Genomic DNA, 19,754 nt, shown 5'->3' on the forward strand with positions numbered 1-19,754 from the left:
GATGGCCTGCACGCCTCCCGAGGAGCGCTCTTTGACCTTGGGTTTAGCCACCCAAGTCAGAAACGGAGTGCCGGCTGGGTTCTCAGGGCCCTGGGCTTGTTCCCGGGCCCCTCAGGCCTCGGAGGGGAGCACGTCTGTGCATCTTTGTGGGAGAGTTTCTTACTGGGACTTTACACTTTTACAGCGACCTTGGATACACGGCCAAACTGGGAAGGGACAGAGATTTCCCCTACACCCTTTACCCCAACACATGCATGTCTCCCCATCATCGACGTCCCCCACCAGAGGGTGTATTTGCCACCACTGTTGAACCTACATGACACACCATCATCATCCAGAGCCCACAGGACATTAGAGTTCACTCTTGGGTGTTGCACATTATGCAGGTCTGGACAACTGTGTAATGACGTGTGGACATGGATCCATCACTACAGATCTTGTCTCTGCTCTGAAAAGCTTGTGTTCCACCGATTCATCGTTTCCCATGAAACCTGGCAAGCACTGATCCTTTTACTGTGTACGTTCTGCACTTTTTCCAGAAGCCCTATAGTTGGAATCATGCAGCATCGGGTCTTTCCAGATTGGATTAGCTCACCCGGAAATAGGCATGTGAGCTTCCTCCTTGTCTTTCCATGGCTTGTAGCTCGTTTCTCTTGAGCACTGAAAATACCCCATTGTCTGGATGGGCCACGGGTTATTTTATCCTCTCACCTACTTCAGGACACCTGGGTCACTCCCAAGTTCTGGCAAATAGGAATAAAGCTATTGTAAACGTCTGTGCACAGGTTTTTGTGGGGACCTACGTCTTCAGCTCCTTTGGGTAAACACCAAGGAGCATGACTGCGGGACCACATGGTAACGGTATGGTTAGTTTTGTAAGAAATCACCAAACCATCTTCCAAAGAGGCCGCCCCCTTCTGCCCTCCCGCCCACGGTGAGCGAGCGCACCTGCCGCTCTCGGCCTCACCAGCGCACGGCGTCCGCAGTGCTGTGGGCAGTGCCCTGGGTTTGGGTCATTCTAGTAAGTGTGCGGGGGTATCTCGTTGTTGTTTTAAAGTGCATTTCCCTGAAGATAAATGATGTGGAGAATCTTTCCAGATTCTCCTTTGCTGTCCGTGGATCTTCTTAGGCGTCTGTTAAGGTCTTTGACCTATTTTTTAATTGGGTAGTTGGTTTTCGTATTGTTGAGTGTTAAGAGGTCGTTGTCTATTTTGAGCAATAGTCCTTTATTAGATGTTTTTTGCAAACATTTCCTCCCAGTCCGTGGCTTTCTTCTCATTCTCTTGACGCTGTCTCTCACAGAGATGTTTTTCATCTCAGCCAAGGCCAGCTTATCGGTGATTTCTCTCCTGGGTCTGCCTTTGGTGTTGTAGCTAAAAAGTCCCTGACACACCTAAAAGCACCTAGGTTTTCTCCTGGGTTATCTTCTAGGAGTTTTATAGTTTTGCACTTTCCATCTAGGCCTGGGATCCACTGTGAGTTCATTTTTGTGACGCGTGTAAGGTCTGTGTCTAGATTCATCGGAGGGGAGAGCTCTGTATCCATTGCAGCGGGGAACACGTGCCCTGCACTCGGCACTGTCCTTTCCTGCCTTCCTTATGGCGGCCCAGGCAGAGCTCTGCACGTGATAAACTCCCCAGTGAGTTTGAAAACCTCAGAGACCAGAAGGAATCATGGCTTACTCCTATAGATGGCTGTTTACAGGAAAACGCCTCTCCTCCCGGTCTAGAGAACAGGCCAGTTGGAGTCCTTAAAGCATTTTTGCATCTCATAACTTCCCTGGTCAGTGGCTGAGGTCTTGACATAATCCTAAGACAGAAAGGGAGGAAGGGAAGAAGGGAAAAGAGAAAGACAAGGAAGGAAGGATGGAGGGAGGGAGGGAGAGAGGGAGGGAGAAAGGAAAAGGGGAGAGAAGGAAGAAAGGGAAGAGATCCTTGAAGGAATTAGGAAGTAAAAAACAATTATCTTGCACTGTTTTAGTTTTTATCACTTAAGATTTTCCTGAAAATTAAGCAAATTATGCTTTTTTCAGTAGGGCAAAGAAGCCAGGTCATGCGAGAAATTGAGAGATAACCACGAAGTGACTGTGTGACCTGTTGTGTTACCTCGGGCTGGTGTGCACTCATGTGTGAGGCGGTTTCCCTGGGCTTTGGGCTTAATTTTCTGTAAAGAGTAACAGGAAAATCATGCACTGGAAGAAGGAGAGGTCAGAAGAAACACCCCAGTGCAATCGCTGAAAGGACCCTCCTTCGAGCGCACATAACAACCTTTATTTATTTATTTTTTTTAAGGATTTTATTTATTCATTTGACAGAGAGACAGCCAGGGAGAGAGGGAACACAAGGAGGGGGAGTGGGAGAGGAAGAAGCAGGCTCCTAGCGGAGGAGCCTGATGTGGGGCTCGATCCCATAACGCCGGGATCACGCCCTGAGCCAAAGGCAGATGCTCAACCGCTGTGCCACCCAGGTGCCCCCATAACAACCTTTAAAACTGAGCGCGGGTGTGCACCTGTTGGGAATGCCTCAGGGAAAGTCACATCTTCTCTCCCAATCACTCAAAGAAAACCTACCCACCAGGTTCACTGTCCTTCCTCAGCATTCTAGAACTTGGAAAAGAGCTCCTCTTCCATAGCAACATACAAGAGAACATTCAGGAAAGAACAGGTGATCTTCCAGGGGCTGCCGACTATTCATTCCTCTCACAAACACTGGACTGATTGATTCCTTCAATCAGTCAGTGAAAATTTATTTATTTTTTATTTTTAAAATTATTTTAGAGAGGGGGGTGTGTGGGAGGGGCAGAGCGAGAGAGAGAATCCTGAGGCAGACTCCACGCTGAGCACGGAGCCGGACACGGGGCTCGATCCCAGGACCTCAGCTGAAATCCAGAGTCGGATGCTTAACTGAACCACCTGGCGCCCCCCAAGTCTTCTCCTAAGTTTTTAAAAAATTTCTATTTAAGTGGGGCTTGAACTCATGACCCCGAGATCAAGAGCCCTCCTCCGACTGAGCCAGCCAGGCGCCCCAGTGATGATGGCTCATCAGATCAGCCAGAACCTCACCAGGAATCAGATGACACGCTCAAAACATCATAACTCAAGGAGGGAGTATTCATAAAGGGACTATTTGCCAAGATGGAATGTGGTCGACACAATACATCCACACAAGTATCTACAAGGTGCCAGCCATTCCTGCAGACGTTTGGGACTCATCAGTGACCAAGTTAGACGAAAGCCCTTGCTCTGCTTAAGGGAACATTCTAGCAAGGAAGGTACATGGTAAACAATGAGCGCAATCATCAAGTAAAACATATGGTAGGTTAGAAAGAGGCACGCTATGGAAATAACTAGAGAGGTTAAGGGGGCCTGGGGCAGGGGTGGGGGTGGGGAGTGGGATCACGGGGCCCCTGAGTTTCTGTGGCTTTTCTCCCCTCGGCACACAGGTACTTCCTCAGTGTCTAGGGCAGTTGCTCTTTCCCGCTCACCTGATCACAGCCTCGTCAAGGGCGGATGGACTCCACAGCCTGTGGAAGTAAAGGAGGACAAGGTCCCACAGACCAGACTGGCACAGGGCTGGAAAGTCAGAAGGGGCCCGAGGTCGGCAGCAAGAGTGTGACGTTGGCCCCGACAGCTGACAGCCAACGGTTCTGGTGGTCTTTCCCAACCATAGGTGGAGAAATGTGCTTGCCAAGAAGGGCGAGCCTAAGACTCAGCCTTCCACTCATCATCTTCTTCATGTCACCAACATCCCACCAGGCTCATAAACCGTGATTCTCTCCTCGGTAACATGACCGGGCAGCCGATGGTGGGTTTTATTAGGCCAGCGCCTGCTGTCGACGTCAGGTAACCTCAGCAGACGAAGCCGTGCGCTACCTTCAGCTAATGGGAGAAACAGAAGGTCCAAGGCAGCAAGAAGGCTGCAATGGCTGAAGAAGGCGGCGAGAGGGGACAGTGGCGGCGGGGGGCAGGGGTTGGTCAGATGGGTAAGCACGCAGCACGGATCTTGTCTACACTGAAAGGACTTGGGCTTTTCCTCTGGGTTGACACAGGGAAGCCACCGTAGGGCTTGGAGCGGGAGCGGCTTGCTCTGATGTACGTTTCAGGAGGACCGCTGTGACCGTGAGACTGAGGCTGAGATGGGGGGGCCCGTGGGTGCAAGGACTGAGTCCGGCGGGCTGACTGCCCAAGTGTGGGCGACAGCTGGCAGGGAGCGCCGCCTGTGTTCTGGGTATGTTTCCAAGGTGGGACAACGCACAGACTATTTCCTTCAAGGACATACGGACAGATGGCCCCTGAACGTGAAATTATGCTCAACTTCACTCAGAGAAGCACAAATCAAAGCAGGAAGATGTCAGGGCACAAACGCTCATGCTCAAAGGGTGGGAGTGGGAACTGCTTTCGCTGGGGCAACTGGGCAGCATCCACAGACTATTTACGGTACATTGTCTGTGACTCGGCACTCTTCTGCCAGGAACTCAGGCGACGGGTGCCCTGTACACACGTGTGGGGACAGACTCGTCAGCCTGTATCCTGCAGCCGTGCTTGTCATGCAAAGCCCGGCCAGAGGCTTGTCGGTGGGCCGGGCTAGGGGACGAAACAGAGGGAAGAGTAGAGTGCCATGAGTAAAAAGAACTCATCTGAAGGAGAGTGATAAACGAAATGCTTGCAAAAAAACAGTACGCGATTTGTGAAACAGCACGAACAGCATGCGTGAGTTTGCAGTAAGGGTTCCTGCATGGCCGAGGTTCTCTCCGCGGAGCGGGATTAGGGAGGTAGGAAATTTCTCCCAGAAATCTTCTCACGGAGCTCAAGGGTCATTCTAATGGCTTTTTTTTTTTCTTAGCATGTGTAACATTTATAATAAGGTGATGAAGACAAAATTTGGCTACAAGAGTTGAAGGGGGTGATGGCTAAAGCAGGTCAGGGCCAAGTGTGAGGGAGGCAGAGAAGCCGTGAATGGAGAGAAACCACCGTGTGCCCGCCGGTCCTCCGCACCTGCCGCGCAGGCCCTTGGGCCGGGGAGGCGGGAGGCCTGGGTTCAGGCTCTGACGACACCCCGCACTGACGGGGTGGCCCACGTCTGCTACATATTGGGGACCAAGGTTTGCGGGTTAGATGCAGACGTTGCTAACACCGGGCGACACTGCTAGGCTGCCTCCTTCAGAAGCGGAAGGCCAGACGCCGTGTGCGTGAGCGCACCGTGCCCGGGCCCACCGAGGCACAGGCCCGCATTCGCTCCTCCTGCGCTCCCTCCCTACCCGGTCTCGTGGGCCTCGCGACACCGCCCCCCCTAGAGCGCGTTCTCTCAGGGATTTCTGCTTCGCTGACTTTAAGCAGACAAAGCCTGCTCTGGGGCCTCCCGGTCCAGGTCCAGCCCAGGCTCATTTGTGAGCTTCTGACTTGTAAACAGTCTCTCTGCAAACTGTCCGGGTGAAATAAATGCAGCTGAATGTGGGAAGCTCAGGGAGCAGAAGGGAACCCAAGGGGCTCCTTGGCGCCTCGGTGAATGTGGAGTCCAGCAAAGGCTCTGAGCTGGGCTCTGGCACCGCTGAGTGACTGGGAGTGGAGTCTGCCCCTAGATTCTTGACTTGTGGCCCGAGCATTAGTGGGAAATGAACAGATATCACAGGAAATCTATCAGGGAGTTCACTTCGTTAATTTGATCATGTACTCATTAGAAATTTCTATTAGTGTCTGTCATATTTAGGCCTTGGATTACCTGAATAAGCTCACAACAGCTGTTTGATTTAGAAAGTCTGATGAACGGAAACATTATTAGATTTTTAAACCAAACATTTTCTGTTAAGCTTTTAAAAACTAAGAACCCTTAAGATTTTAGGCCTAAAAGCATATACCTTCTGCTTTAGTGGTTAAATTTTGCTAACAAGGGGCGCCTGGGTGGCTGAGGTGGTTAAGTTTCTGCCTTCCGCTCAGGTTGTCATCCCGGGGTCCTGGGACTGAGTCTGGCATTGGGCTCTCTGCTCAGCCAGGAGCCTGCTTCTTTCTCTGCCGGCCACTCCCCCTGCTTGTGTTCTCTCTCTCTCTCTCTGAGAGATAGATTAAAATAAATAAAATAAAATAAAATAATAAAATAATAAAATAAAATAAAATAAAATAAAATAAAATAAAATAAAATAAAATAAAATAAAAAATTTTTGGTAACAAGCTGAAAAATTATTCAGGGCTCCCTTATTTCAAAGTTACTTGGGTGATTTTAGACACCTGTAAGGAAAAATTAAGATGAAGGAAAAGACAGAAGTATCCATTTGAGATACGAGGAGAAAACGCTAAGGAGATTCTTTTCAGCTCTACTCATTTAAGATCTCACCTTCTGCATTACTGACTAATGAAAGGATAAAGTCAAACGGAGTAACAGGAAATGACATATTATGAAATAGACATATAAAATTTAATCCCTTTGGTTTAAAATACATCTTCAATGATACAATTAAAAACAATAAACAAGACAAAAATTTATTTCATAAAACAAAATATAAAATAGTTATGACCCGTGTCCCATGATGTCTTATCTTAGAAAACCAGCAATTTAGTTCACATACTTCATTAGAATATTTTTATGTAAAAATGTAACCGGCAATCCTACTTATACAAATGACCTATTCTAGCTCCCTGAACCTAGATACCCGTGATTTTATCTCTGTTATAAAATTACACTTTTTAGTACTTTTGTATATTTAAACGTGTACAAAATGTTCCCTTGCCATCGTAATACAGCCTCATAAACTCATGAATGCTTTCTAGAATTGTCAGCATACAAGACAGTCAAAGCTTGAAGGCTCTGAAACACAAGAAAATAGAAATCACTTCTTGTAAGGAAGATGAGGAAGGACTCCATTTTGGGTCGTGTCACCAAGTACACAACAATACACACGTGTTGGAAGGACCGTGTGTTCACTCTCTCAGGTACGTACGATTGATTCTAGCCTACACAACAGATAGGAACCGCAGTAGTGTTTTCCCTATACTTCATTTGTTAACACAGTGCAGAAATCTGAATAACACCACTCTTAAGAGCAAAGAGAATCTCTGCCATTTGAGAAGGTTTTGCTATGCTCTGGGATGACTGCCGTTGCAGAAAACACAGACAACACACTTCAGTGAGTTCCACTAAGCACAGTACTCGATCTGCTTGGCATACATTACCAAGAATAACTTAACCTTTCATTTAGGGAAAGTCTTCAAGGCAGACCTTATTGCATCTCCTCACTCTATGTACAGACACCACATTTATATATTATCTATTTGTATAAGACACGTATATACACATTTACAGACAGGCCTTCAAAAACGTATTGCACTTATATACAACACAGCGTTAGCTTAACTGATTCCTACTGTAACCCATTTCAGTTCTTCATAAGAAAGGCAGTTGATATGTTCAAGAAAGTTGCAAAGGAAGATTCAGTAACATGCCCTGTTTCAGTAAACATTTTCTGGAGGATGAGGGGCTGAGGGAGAAAGGACGCATCCTCTCCTCTTCGGATGCCACTCCCACTACCCTGAGGCAGTCAGTTACTGAGTTCGGGCGAGGGCACGAAATCCTTAAACCCAAGCCCACTGCCTTTTCTGACTTGCACTAGTGAGCAGGCCCACTGACATTGAAGAGACAAGGTAGATAGCCCAATATTTTTATAAATAATGTAGCAGATATTCCAAAGGTTCCCAGAGAGTCTACAAAATCTTAGAACAAAGTTTTCACTTTTAATCCTAAGTACTGATAACAGAAAATTCAAACATAATGGTGTCTGGATTTCTGTCGTCTGAAAACGCCAATGCCGTATGTCGAACGCTATCTACAAGCCAAATGCAGCACCATCTCCAACTCGAAAGGAGTCCCTTCCGTTGACATCCACCCGTACCTGCGACGTACCTGCCCTGCAGTTGGCCAAACAGTAAGACCCACGCAACCTTCCTTGAGCTCGCCGGGAATGGTGGGCCGGCGTGCCCTTAGATCTCAGTGAGGGTGAGTCTGTACGACCCCCCCGCTTCCTCAATCTGCAGCTGGAAGGTGTCTTCATTGGAGTAATGCTTCACGATGTTGTCGTCCATGTTCACCAGAATCCTGGGAGAGGAGAAGCAAGACAGGTCTACTCACGCCTGCTCGTGTAGAGGCAGGTCACGGCAGCGTGGCCACGTACCAGCCGCGACACGGGAGACGCATTATTTACAAACCCTCCCACAGCCTCAATTCCCTCATCTCTGAAACCAAGGTAGTACCAGCGCCTGTCTCACAAGACTGTCTGAGCACTACGTCGGGGCTCCGGTACAGCTCTTCTAATAGCGTCGGGCCCGGGAAGAAGCAAAGCATCCTAGCTTATTTACTGCTATTACTTCAGCATGTAGGAGTCACTCGATTAACAGGAGCTATTACACAAATCCAGCTAATGCACAAATTAAGTCTGCAGAAGCAGCACCTCAGTGACCCCGCTCTAGAAAGCATTTTAGTCAAATTAACCTATGGGATCTGAAACCACAGCTCCCTGACCAGTTATCTTCCCCGGCAAGTTATCCTCAAAGTTTAACCGAACTACTAGTAAGTATTTGCTTTAGACCGAAGCCAAACGATTCTTATACCATTCTCTGCTTATCCATGTCAAATGCACAGTCACTTACGTGAAATGGAACTCAAAATATTAATTTCTGGGCAAGGAAGCAATGTTCTATGACTGAAAACATGGTCCAGGGCAGGAGAATACAGCAGAGGGAGCAAAGACTGAACTTGAACCATGGTCTTGGCACTAACCTACTACCTGACCTTGGACATGGCAGGCTCTCTGCCTCAGCTGCCTTATCTGTAAGCCAATGAGGGTCACACCCAGCTCAGAGGGTGATGTGGAAATTAAGTACCACGGGAAGTGCCCAACCCAGTGCCTGACTCCTGACGGGGGCTCAACGAGCCGGGTGGGGCTTGCTGTTATCCTTAGTACATTTCATAGCGGGCTCTGGAACTTGGAGCCTCTTCTCTGCTGCCAGGCACGGGAAGTGCAAATAAAAATTTTACTTGAAAAAAAAAAAAAAACAGTCCACAAAGATGTCTTAGAAAGCCAGATCAATTTTATGTGGATAATTTAAGAAAAAAATACATCCCTGCTTTCATGTTTCTCTAACTTTTTCTAGACTGGGCACAAAAGCACGTGAATCACATTAATGTCACAGAATGTTAATGTTATTTAGAAGTACTAAGAATGCCAGTTAACACTTACCCTTTTTTACATTTCTTGAATATTTTCCCAATCTTATCATGGGGCACATCATATTTGTCTGAGATCTAAAAGAACAAAGAAAAATAATTACAAGGTGCTGATCTCAAGGCTTTAAAACACAAACTATAACTATAAATACTGTGGTACAGTCACTCAGTTTTCTGTCTTTCAAAAACGCACGTGCACAGAGGTACACGAAACCCACGCGTCCCGAGGGAAGGGGCGTTACCTGCCTTTGGAGGGAGCTGCAGTCGGGGCCCTGTTTCTTCCCCCTAGTTTACTGATGTCGCTCTGTGTATTATACGGTCATCTTTTTAAAAAAATGACTACAGAGCAGTTTCAGATTTACAGGAAGCTGGCGCCAGAAGTACCCAGCTGCTTGGCACCTCACGGCACCCCCAGGGCTCACACCTCACGTTGGGTGGCCTTTTGTTATCACGACAAGACCCCCTCGCTACAACATCATGAACTAACACCCCCAGGGTACAGGCGGGGTTGTGCGCAGTGAGCAATGACAGGGACCTGCCCGTCGCCGGCACTCTGCTCTAGCTCTGAGTCCCACACGTCGAAGTGCGATCACCTGTGACTCGCTTTCAACAGAAGTCACCGTTCTGACCCTCAGTCTCCCCTCCTCGGGAAAGTGAGACTCTGACTTCCTACAGCACAGGACTGCTGCGAGGACTACTGCCTGCTCAGCGCAGAGCAGGAGTGAACTTCAGATACAGAATTATGGGAGGGAAAACAACACTTTGATGTCCCATAGCCCAGATAAACATCAAAGTCCCTGATCACAAACCAAGACCGTGCCTCTGTCCGGTCAGCCTAGAGCCTCTCAGAGAGCAGAACAGACCTTCGCAAAACCCCAAGGCTCTGGCTAACGTGGCTGCAGCCGCTGGGGTGTGGCCCTCAGGCCCGCCTGAGACTCAGCCCTTCCACCCTCTTTCATGATCCATGAAGGTCCAGACAGCAGTGAAATCAGCGTGGTATCAAGTGTGCGGGTTTCCTTTCAGAGCACAGAGGCTATCTTTAAGAACAGAGGATGAATTAATCCAAGGATAAGCTGATTCAGTCTACACCAAATGCTTTATTTGGAACTGTGCAGACCACCCCCAAACTGGGGTTACTGCTGACACTCGATCTGGAAGAGCAAAACTCAAAGGAGCACTGAGAAAGGGGGCCTCAGGAGGCCAACTTGCAGACTGCTTTCAAGCTAACAAAAACACCCAGTTCAAACCAAATCTAAGCTCCCATCGTCCAAACAAATCCATTTCTTTTCTGTATCACCGGCTAATAATTCCTTGCGTATTTATTAAGTGTCAATTAGGAAACCACAGCCCTGAGAGACACACAACAATGTCAAATTCTTTATGGGTTGTGAGCGTGTTGTATTTGCACAGTAAGTCTCAACCTTTTTCACTTCTTTTCTCTCCAAAATTAAGAGTATGCACTGCTCTGAAGAAATGAGGAAAAGTTGTCCGAAGACAAGGTAAGAAAGAGTATACTCTAGGAGAAATCGCACAAAGCTGAAAGATAACAGAAAGCCGGTGGTGCTGGCTTTGGTGGGGGAGGGAATGTGCTCAGAGACACCTGTGAGCCCAGGGACCCCGAGAGACCATGGCTCCCCCAGTGCATTGTCCCCTCGCACTGCTTTATTTTTCTTCACTGCATTTATCAGCGCCTGGAAAACTACTTCCTAGTTTCTTTGCTACTTTCTTGTCCCTGTACCTTTCTAACTGGACCCTAAGCTCCACTCAGCAACGTGTCACTGACTCTCGTGACTCTAGTGGCTAGAACAGAACGCGGCACGGAGCAGGTGCTCGACCAACATCTGTTAACTGAGTTTGGCACACTGCAGTTGTCAGCAGAGCTGCGGGAAACCCATTTCCAGTGACGCACACACTTTGAGCTCAAAGATGCCTATGATTTCTAGGGGGTTGATAAATACCAGGATACAGGGCTGATTCCTTGAATCATATCCCGGGGTAAAGCCAAACTGGCCTCCTTCCCAGGCCATCTCTTGCTGACGTCCCAGAAGGGCAGGCTGGGGTCAGTCAGCTCAGTGCCGAGGTCTGACTGGGAAGGATTATGGTTATCATTGGCTACACGTCTAAATATTCTCAAATAGGCTTTGGGTAAGGACTTGATAGAAGCTTGGTCATTCCCCGGGATAGGGAGTTTCAAAGGCAGACCAAGGAGCCATTGTTTTTATGCATGAAGTTTTTAAAGATTTCTATTTGATTAAAAATAATTTTTGTGAGCTTCTAAATGGTTTGTGAAATGGCAGTCTTCCTTTAACCAAGTATATTAGAACTATTTCAGGGTGGCACAGTCGGTTAAGCATCCAACTCTTGGTTTCAGCTCAGGTCATGATCTCAGGGTGCTGGAATCGAGCCCCGAGTCACGCTCCGCACTCAGCGTGGAGTCTGCTTGAGATTCTCTCTCCCCCTCACTCTGCCACTCCAGCTTGTGCTGGCTGTCTTTCTGTCTAAAATAAATAAATTAAATCTTAAAACAAAAAAACAAAAAAACCCCTATCTCATAGATCATCACAGAAGCACTTAATTCAGTTGACTAGACATTACTGAGAAGTTACTGTCTACCAACTAGTGTGCTGGGTATGGTGGTGTGAGGCCCGGTGGGGAAGGCCCTCTAGACGACGGAGGGCCCCACGAGACTGGATGAAACGGGGGCTGTGCTCGGGCTTCAGAGATTTCAGTATAACACGGAATCTGGGTGGTCTGAAGCAATGTGTTTCAGTGGAATTCTACTTAAGTCTGTTTAGCTTTCCGAAGAGCGTTTCCAGGCTTCTACGACTTACCGCCTCCATCAAGCCTTTCAAAGACGGAGTCCTGAGCATCAGGGCATCAAAGACTTCCTCTGACTCCTTTCGTACGTAGAGCAGCACTAATCCGCAGCCAGGAATAGGAGGGGGAAAGACAAAGGACACAGTTATTCCTATGAGCAAAATGAGAGAACAGATCCTGGGTACTGGTTAAACTAAAAAGAGACAACCACATCAAGAACAGTGCACGTGAACCAGTATCAAATCCACCTGGAAGAATACGGTTTCCAGCTTCTTTTAACCCTGCTCTAAGTTCAAGTTTCAAGCCAAGAGCTGGTCTGATGGAAGAATATTCAAGAAAGTCAAGCTAGACAAGATTTGTTTGAGCAATTCATGCTTCTGACAGATTCAGAATCCACTTTGATCTGACAGCTCCCACAAGAGCCGTGACCCAGCGCACCTCTCTTTGGTTCCTCCGTCCGCGTCAGCTTAGCGGGAGGTGCCATGGCAAAATCCTCCTCCGATCCATACGGACCCCTTTTCAAGTTAGACCTGCAGGCAACCCAAATGAGGAGATTAGTGACTTCAGCTTCAATCACTTGCAGAAACAAAAAGGAGTTTTAGGGTCCATCACTGAAGTTTAGATTTAAAATGACCTTTGTTCTTTATCTGGTCCAGCTTCCTTAGTTTGTGGGTGAAAACCTGAGGCCCAAGGAAAGACACTGACTGAACCAGCTCATACTATTTGATGGCAGAGCTGGGACTATACTCAGGTCAACTGCCAGACACCTCCCCATTGCTCTTACACTAAATCAAGCTGGCTTCTTAGGAACGGAGAGCTTCTTTTCAGGAAGTAGGATTTGAGATATAAACACACACACACACACACACACACACACACACACACACACACAGGTGGTAACAAAGGAGCGAATGTGTTAGCAACGGGGGGAAGTGCATCAGCAGAGCCAGGCTGGCTACAGTAGAATGCTCTGCAGGAAGACGAATCCAGAAGGGCAGCCTGGATGCTTGTGGGAATACCTGGATCGTCTGGCTCAAGGGAATTCTAGATTCATGTCGCAGGATATCTTAGGAAATCTTTCAGTTTCGTGAAACGAGAATGCTGTAATCAAAGTGTGTGGCAAAGACTGGAGGGGACTCCAGGACCCACAAGCAGAAGAACCTACGAGAGGACTCTGGGGACGATCACAGCATAAAATTTGAAAGGGTTTGAATACAGTAGTGTCAGTGCAAATAAGAAGAGGAAATAGACACCAGTGTGTTTGAAGAAATAAGTTAAGTTATGGAGTTCAAGTTCTACGTTGCGAGGGGGTTCAGTGTGGATGAGCAAGAAAACAGTACAGTAACTGAAAACGAAGAAAGAGTGCTTGGTTTGTAGCAGAAGGACGCTGCAAGAATAGGGGCTGAACCTTGAAATACTCCATCTGTCTGTCTCAGTTACCAGCACATACTAGTCCCCCCATGAAACACCTGCAGGATATGTCTAAGCACACGAAGAGTTCTAGAGGCAGTGAAGGATGGCCTTCAGAGAAAAGGTTCCCTACGCAACATGGGTCTGAAAGGGGAGCCCCAAGAGGGGACCAGGCCCTCAAGATGGTGGAGTGCTGAGCAGGGGGTCTGCTGATGTGGGCAGTCAGAGCCTAAACGGGCCACGGAGGGTACCCACCAGGGGGCAGCGACCCCTCCACAGCAAGGAGCACACCCAGGGCTGGGTTCCTTCTCCAGAAGGGAGCAGGGTTTCTTGGAGAAGCAGCACGTCCTCAAGCTGGGGAAGGGAAAGCACGAGTGCCTGGAAGACGCTGTGCCTGGACCTGGGGGAGGCTCAGGGAGTAGGGGCGGAGGGCACGTCGAAGGGGCTCAGGAGCAGCTGGACGGACTCCTACTGACCTTCTAGGACAATTTGGGCTAAGTAAATGATAACAATGATTTGCAACTTGTTGAATAGAGCTGGAAACTATGAGTCCATACCGATAATAAAGAAAAAAGAAGAGTAAATTTAAAGTCTGATGAGGAATGAGATTTTTACAAAGCGACAAAGCACCTCCCCACAAAACACTTAATACAAAAGGAGGACAAGTGGCCTCATAGCGGAGAAGCCTGGCAGACACCACCTTGATCAAGTGTTCAAAGTGAACGGCCTTAGCAGTGGGTAAACCAAAATTATGCTACTTGACAGGACACACTGGGAATGCAGGATTATGTCTGTGACATTCCTGCCAAGATGCATAATTACCTGAATCTAATCATGAGAAAACAACAAACAGACCCAAACTGAAGGACATTCTACGAAGCCACTGACTTGTAATCTTCAAAAGTATTAGGTCAGGAAAGTCAAGGAGATGCTGAGACTGTTCGAGACTGAAGGAGATTAAAGAGACAACTACATACACAGTGTGAGTCTGGACAGGATCCTTTTCTGCTATAAAGGATCCTTTTCTGCTATAAAGGACATTATTAACAAACGACAAAAACTGAAGGGAACGTCTTGTTAAAATCCTGGCTCTGTTATGTGGGAGACTGTCCTCATTTGTAGGAAATATACACTAAGGAGTTTAGGAATGACGGGTCACTGAGCGTGCAGCTTACTCTCAAATGGCTCAGGAAAAAACGAGTGCTTTGTATTGTACTTGCAATGTTTCTACCAGTTTGAGATTATTTAAAAATAAAAATTTATAAAGACAAAACAAAACATAAACCTTACCCTTCACCCTCCAATTCTTCTGGGGCAATAGGAAGGACCTAAGACAAAAAAAAAAAAAAAAAAAAAAAAAAAAAAAAAAAAAAAGGAAAAAAAAAGATTGTTTTTCTAGTATATGCTCAAAATATTTCAAACCATAAGTGACTTATTCCTAAAATGAAAATGATTTTGAATCTGTCTAGTCTAGTACAAAATCCTTTAGCCTTATTTTTCAATAACCAGATTCTTATAGGCATCTTGAACTCCTCTAAAGCAGGGGTTGGCAAACTGGGGCCCATGAGCCAAATGTGGCCTAATGCCTGTTTGTATAAATATTTACTGGCACACAGACACACTCACTCGTTGGCGTGTTGTTTATGGCTGTTTGGGCACTACAATGGCAGAGTGGAAGAGTCACAACAGACACCGTGTGACTCCAAAAGCCTAAAATATTTACGATTTGAGCCTTTACAGGAAAAGTTTGCCTACCCCTGCTCACCGCAAAGCTGCTCATTAGAAACTGGATACATGGTTGGGGCGTCTGCGTGGCTCAGTCGGTTAAGCGTGCCACCCTTGACTCTAGCTCAGATCATGATCTCAGGGTCATGAGATTGAGCCCTATGTAGGGCTCCACACTCAGCAATGAGTCTACTTGAGAGTCTCTCTTCCTCTGCCCCTTGCCCCACCATGTGCGTTCTTTCTCTCTCTCAAATAAATAAACCTTAAAGAAAAAAAAAAGAAAAAGAAACTGGATACATTGGTAATGCCCTCTCAACCCCCAAAACTCTAAAAAGTCATTAAACCATATAAATCTGTGCACAAAGTGCGTGGCACACTATCTTCTTCATATTTTTGGGGGGCTCTGCACAGAAAGCAGGCTCCGTCCACTCAATCGAAGCTGCTATCTCTACTAAGCTTCTGATGAAAGCAGGGTGTGGCTAGTTGTGAAAATTTATATTAATTGCCAAGATGTGGCTCTCTACGTGCCAACTATGATTCAGTAACTGAAACAATGCAAAGAGCCTCCAGATGTTCTTTCTGCCATGAAGGCTACCTACTTTAAGTAATCCTGTGGCTTCTCCCTCATGCCCAGAACCACGTAAGTTAAATCCGCAAGATCACAGACTCAGACTCCAAATTATGTCATTATTCTAGCATTTTTAAAACGAGCTGAGACATAAACACACGCGTACATACAGAGTGAGGTTGACAGGTTTGGTACTTCAATTCCTTCAACAGTGCTTACACCTACTTTACTGTAAGGACATCACGTCACCCCAACTGAATATTCCAGAAGGCTGACCCATAACACTAGTGAAACCTCATTTTGGCTTCTGTTTACCATGAATGCCAAGACTTTCTCTTGCGCCACCCTGGGACCCTGGTTACCTACGTGAGCGCCCCGCTGCAGGTTGGCAAAGTGCACATCAGGAATGAAGAGGACAGGCTGAGTATCAAGATCAATAAAGGGCTTGAAAACCGTGATATCCATTCGTTTGTGAGAGGGAAGCAGTGGCACTTTAACATCAGAAACTAAAAAAAGAATGAAGACACCACAGTCAACCACTTACATACACATACTGGACGCAGGCCACAGAGCATTCTCCTCAAATTTAAGAAACTTAAATGGCAGCACCGTATATGGTACAGGTCATGTTGCCTGAACTAAGAGGAAAATCACAGTTCACAGGAAGAAATACGTTGTGTATATTCATACTACGATCAAATGAACATCTTAGCAAAATCAAAAGAGAAAAGGCTATTTTTAAACATACACAGAAAATTTGGAACAGAGGCAAAGCGTATTTAATTTTTGTCTGAACGGCTAAGACGTATAACTGTATAAACATAATTCAGAAGTCATTTCACCTTAGCTGTCATGAGAAAATAATTCACATTCTAACAGCAACGTAATCTACAACTTGAGGACATACACCTTTATACCTGAACTTCACCTCAGAATTTAACCTCGGAGAGGCTCAGAGTACGTGTGACTGACTAGGTTTTTTATTTGTTAAATTATAGACTCCCTCGTCCCTTGTCGTCTGCCCTGAAGTCCTCGGTGGTGAACTCTCCTGGTCAGCTCTCTCTGAAGTGACATCGGGAGTCTGCACTTTGATGCTAGTTGGAGAAGCTAACGTGCTGTGCTGTAGGGCAAACGTCTGCTGAGCTAGACAGACTGTTCAGAGGCCAGCTGCTCGCGGCCCACGTTCTACAGATGAAACACCACCGCCACAGAGCAGCATTTCCCCCCTTGTGGCGGAGAGAGACAGGATTTTATGAATATGAACAAATAAAGCTTTCCTGTGAAATGTCCACACAGGAGCCTTCCAGATTCTGAAACGTTAGACTATTATACATAAGACAACTACACACTTAGAAGTAAGACATCCTCAATTCTCCAGAGTATCACTATTATAAACATCTAGACAGGTCCCGGCTTTATCATCAGCTCTTCAGAGAGAAGATGTGTTATTTTTCAGGACTGGAATCAGTAACTTGAACTAAAGCTAACAGCCCAAATATCTGAACTCTGGAAAAACTCAAGAATCCTTTTCTGTCGTTCCCCCAAGAAAATGCCTTAGATCAGCCATCCATCTGACTGTGTAACCGGTAAAGGGGGCAAGGCTACCACTTCACAGCACTAAGTACCCACTACTGTATCTTTTGCTTGCAAACTCTAGGCACCATTCTGAATGGAAAAGATCTGAAACATGCAGAGGAAACATTGCTACTTACAGGCATTCAACTGGGAGCTGGGGTCAGTACACTTGCCTTTTCTTTTGCTTTGTTTTCGTTCTTCATCCCTGATTTTCCTTTCAGCTCCCTACAGGGGAGACAAGGCATGACTGTGTTTAACCGATGCTCTTTAAAATATTTAATTCTTATCTGGCGAGTGCGGAAAAAAATATCCCTCTCTGGAGATGAACTCCATTAATTATTATATTTATGGAGCTTATCAGAGTAGTTTCCTCTAAAAGGCCTGGGTTTTTTGTTTTGTTTTGTTTTTTTACATTTTATTTTTAGAGAGGGAGTGGAGAGGCACAGAGGGAGGGGGAGAGTGAGAATCCTTAGCAGGCTCCATGCCCAGCATGGACACAGGGCTCGATCTCACAATCCCGAGGATCATGACCTGAGCCAAAATCAAGAGTCCGATGGTTAACCACTTGAGCCACCCAGGCACCCCTAAAAAGCCTGTTCTTAAAACTGTTCATGTGAAATCATGGGGCAATAACATTTACTTAAAAGACAAATAAAGCAAAATTCCCCTCAACAATGAATGTGGCCAGGTTCAAGGACAAGCTGAGAAAATCTGCTAATGTGCTACATTGCCGTCAGAACCTAAGTGAGTGCTCCCGTTGTCTAGGAGACAAGGTGACTCTGCTTTGAGTGCGCTTTCCTACATGGACAATGTTATCATTGAAAGCTGTGATTCTGTCCAAGGACAAATATGACCAGCAAAGATTTAAGTAGAAATCTACATAATCACTTAAAAGGGAAAAAGCGTACTCCCAATCCTATAAAGAGAACACATACACACAACATGTATCAACTATACGGAGAATGGCAGTGCTGTGCAAGTGAACCCACAAAAATAAAAAAAACAACCATATTAATAACCAACATGACCTAAAATTAAGCAAGTATAATAAAAAAATAACAATTAATCATTTTGCTTCACCTGTTAGCATTTATTTCTGGATTGTACAGGTTTCTTCATAAAATTACCCAGTTAAGTCTGAACCAGTACCTTATTTTTCTGCAAATAAATTCCCTGATAGCAAAGAGAGGCAATGCAAATCATCCCACAGATCCTAGCACCATTATATAATGAAACCACATTTTAAAAAACAGAATACAGGGGCGCCTGGGTGGCACAGCGGCTAAGCGTCTGCCTTCGGCTCAGGGCGTGATCCCGGCGTTATGGGATCGACAGCCAAGGAAACAGTCAAAAAAACTAAGCTGCTTCTTCCTCTCCCACTCCCCCTGCTTGTGTTCCCTCTCTAGCTGGCTGTCTCTATCTCTGTCAAATAAATAAAATCTTTAAAAAAAGTGTATTTAAAAAAATAATAAAAAAAATAAAAATAAAAAACAGAATACAGATGAAAGACCTCAATGTGAGACAGGAAGCCATCAAAATTCTAGAGGAGAACATAGGCAACAACTTCTATGACATCGGCCAGAGCAACCTTTTTTCACGACACATCTTCAAAGGCAAGAGAAATAAAAGATAAAATGAACTTATGGGACTTTATCAGGATAAAGAGCTTCTGCACAGCCAAGGAAACAGTCAAAAAAACTAAGAGACAGCCCACGGAATGGGAGAATATATTTGCAAAGGACACCACAGATAAAGGACTGGTATCCAAGATCTACAAAGAACTTCTCAAACTCAATACACGAGAAACAAATAAACAAATCATAAAATGGGCAGAAGATATGAACAGACACTTTTCCAATGAAGACATACAAATGGCTAACAGACACATGAAAAAATGTTCAAAATCATTAGCCATCAGGGAAATTCAAATCAAAACCACACTGAGATACCACCTTACGCCAGTTAGAATGGCAAAGATAGACAAGGCAAGAAACAACAATTGTTGGAGAGGATGTGGAGAAAGGGGATCCCTCCTACATTGTTGGTGGGAATGCAAGTTGGTACAGCCACTCTGGAAAACAGTGTGGAGGTCCCTTAAAAAGTTAAAAATTGAACTACCCTATGACCCAGCCATTGCACTACTGGGTGTTTACCCCAAAGATACAGACGTAGTAAAGAGAAGGGCCATATGCACCCCAATGTTCATAGCTGCATTGTCCACAATAGCCAAATCATGGAAGGAGCCGAGATGCCCTTCAACAGATGACTGGATTAAGAAGCTGTGGTCCATATATACAATGGAATATTACTCAGCTATCAGAAAGAACGAATTCTCAACATTTGCTGCAACATGGACGGCACTGGAGGAGATAATGCTAAGTGAAATAAGTCAAGCAGAGAAAGACAATTATCATATGATTTCTCTCATCTATGGAACATAAGAACTAGGA

At 45.9% G+C, this 19,754-nt stretch overlaps 1 protein-coding gene across 2 annotated transcripts in view; it reads right to left on the reverse strand.

The window, feature by feature from the left end:
• Positions 1-6,446: 6,446 nt before the first annotated feature.
• GRHL1 (grainyhead like transcription factor 1) overlaps positions 6,447-19,754 on the reverse strand; it is a 50,091-nt gene continuing 36,783 nt past the window's right edge. Inside the window, exons 9-15 of one of the 2 annotated variants that reach the window (XM_034659920.1) lie at positions 17,442-17,529; positions 16,096-16,235; positions 14,727-14,764; positions 12,465-12,556; positions 12,041-12,126; positions 9,223-9,287; positions 6,447-8,081 (exon numbers count right to left, since the gene is read on the reverse strand). In XM_034659920.1, coding sequence (XP_034515811.1) covers positions 7,967-8,081; positions 9,223-9,287; positions 12,041-12,126; positions 12,465-12,556; positions 14,727-14,764; positions 16,096-16,235; positions 17,442-17,529 — 624 coding nt within the window. In that variant the 3' untranslated portion in view covers positions 6,447-7,966. The remainder of the gene's footprint in view (positions 8,082-9,222; positions 9,288-12,040; positions 12,127-12,464; positions 12,557-14,726; positions 14,765-16,095; positions 16,236-17,441; positions 17,530-19,754) is intronic. The other variant, XM_034659921.1, reaches the window with a different exon arrangement.

The sequence above is a fragment of the Ailuropoda melanoleuca genome, chromosome 4 (genome assembly GCF_002007445.2).
Source record: "Ailuropoda melanoleuca isolate Jingjing chromosome 4, ASM200744v2, whole genome shotgun sequence".
NCBI classification, from domain to species: domain Eukaryota; kingdom Metazoa; phylum Chordata; class Mammalia; order Carnivora; family Ursidae; genus Ailuropoda; species Ailuropoda melanoleuca.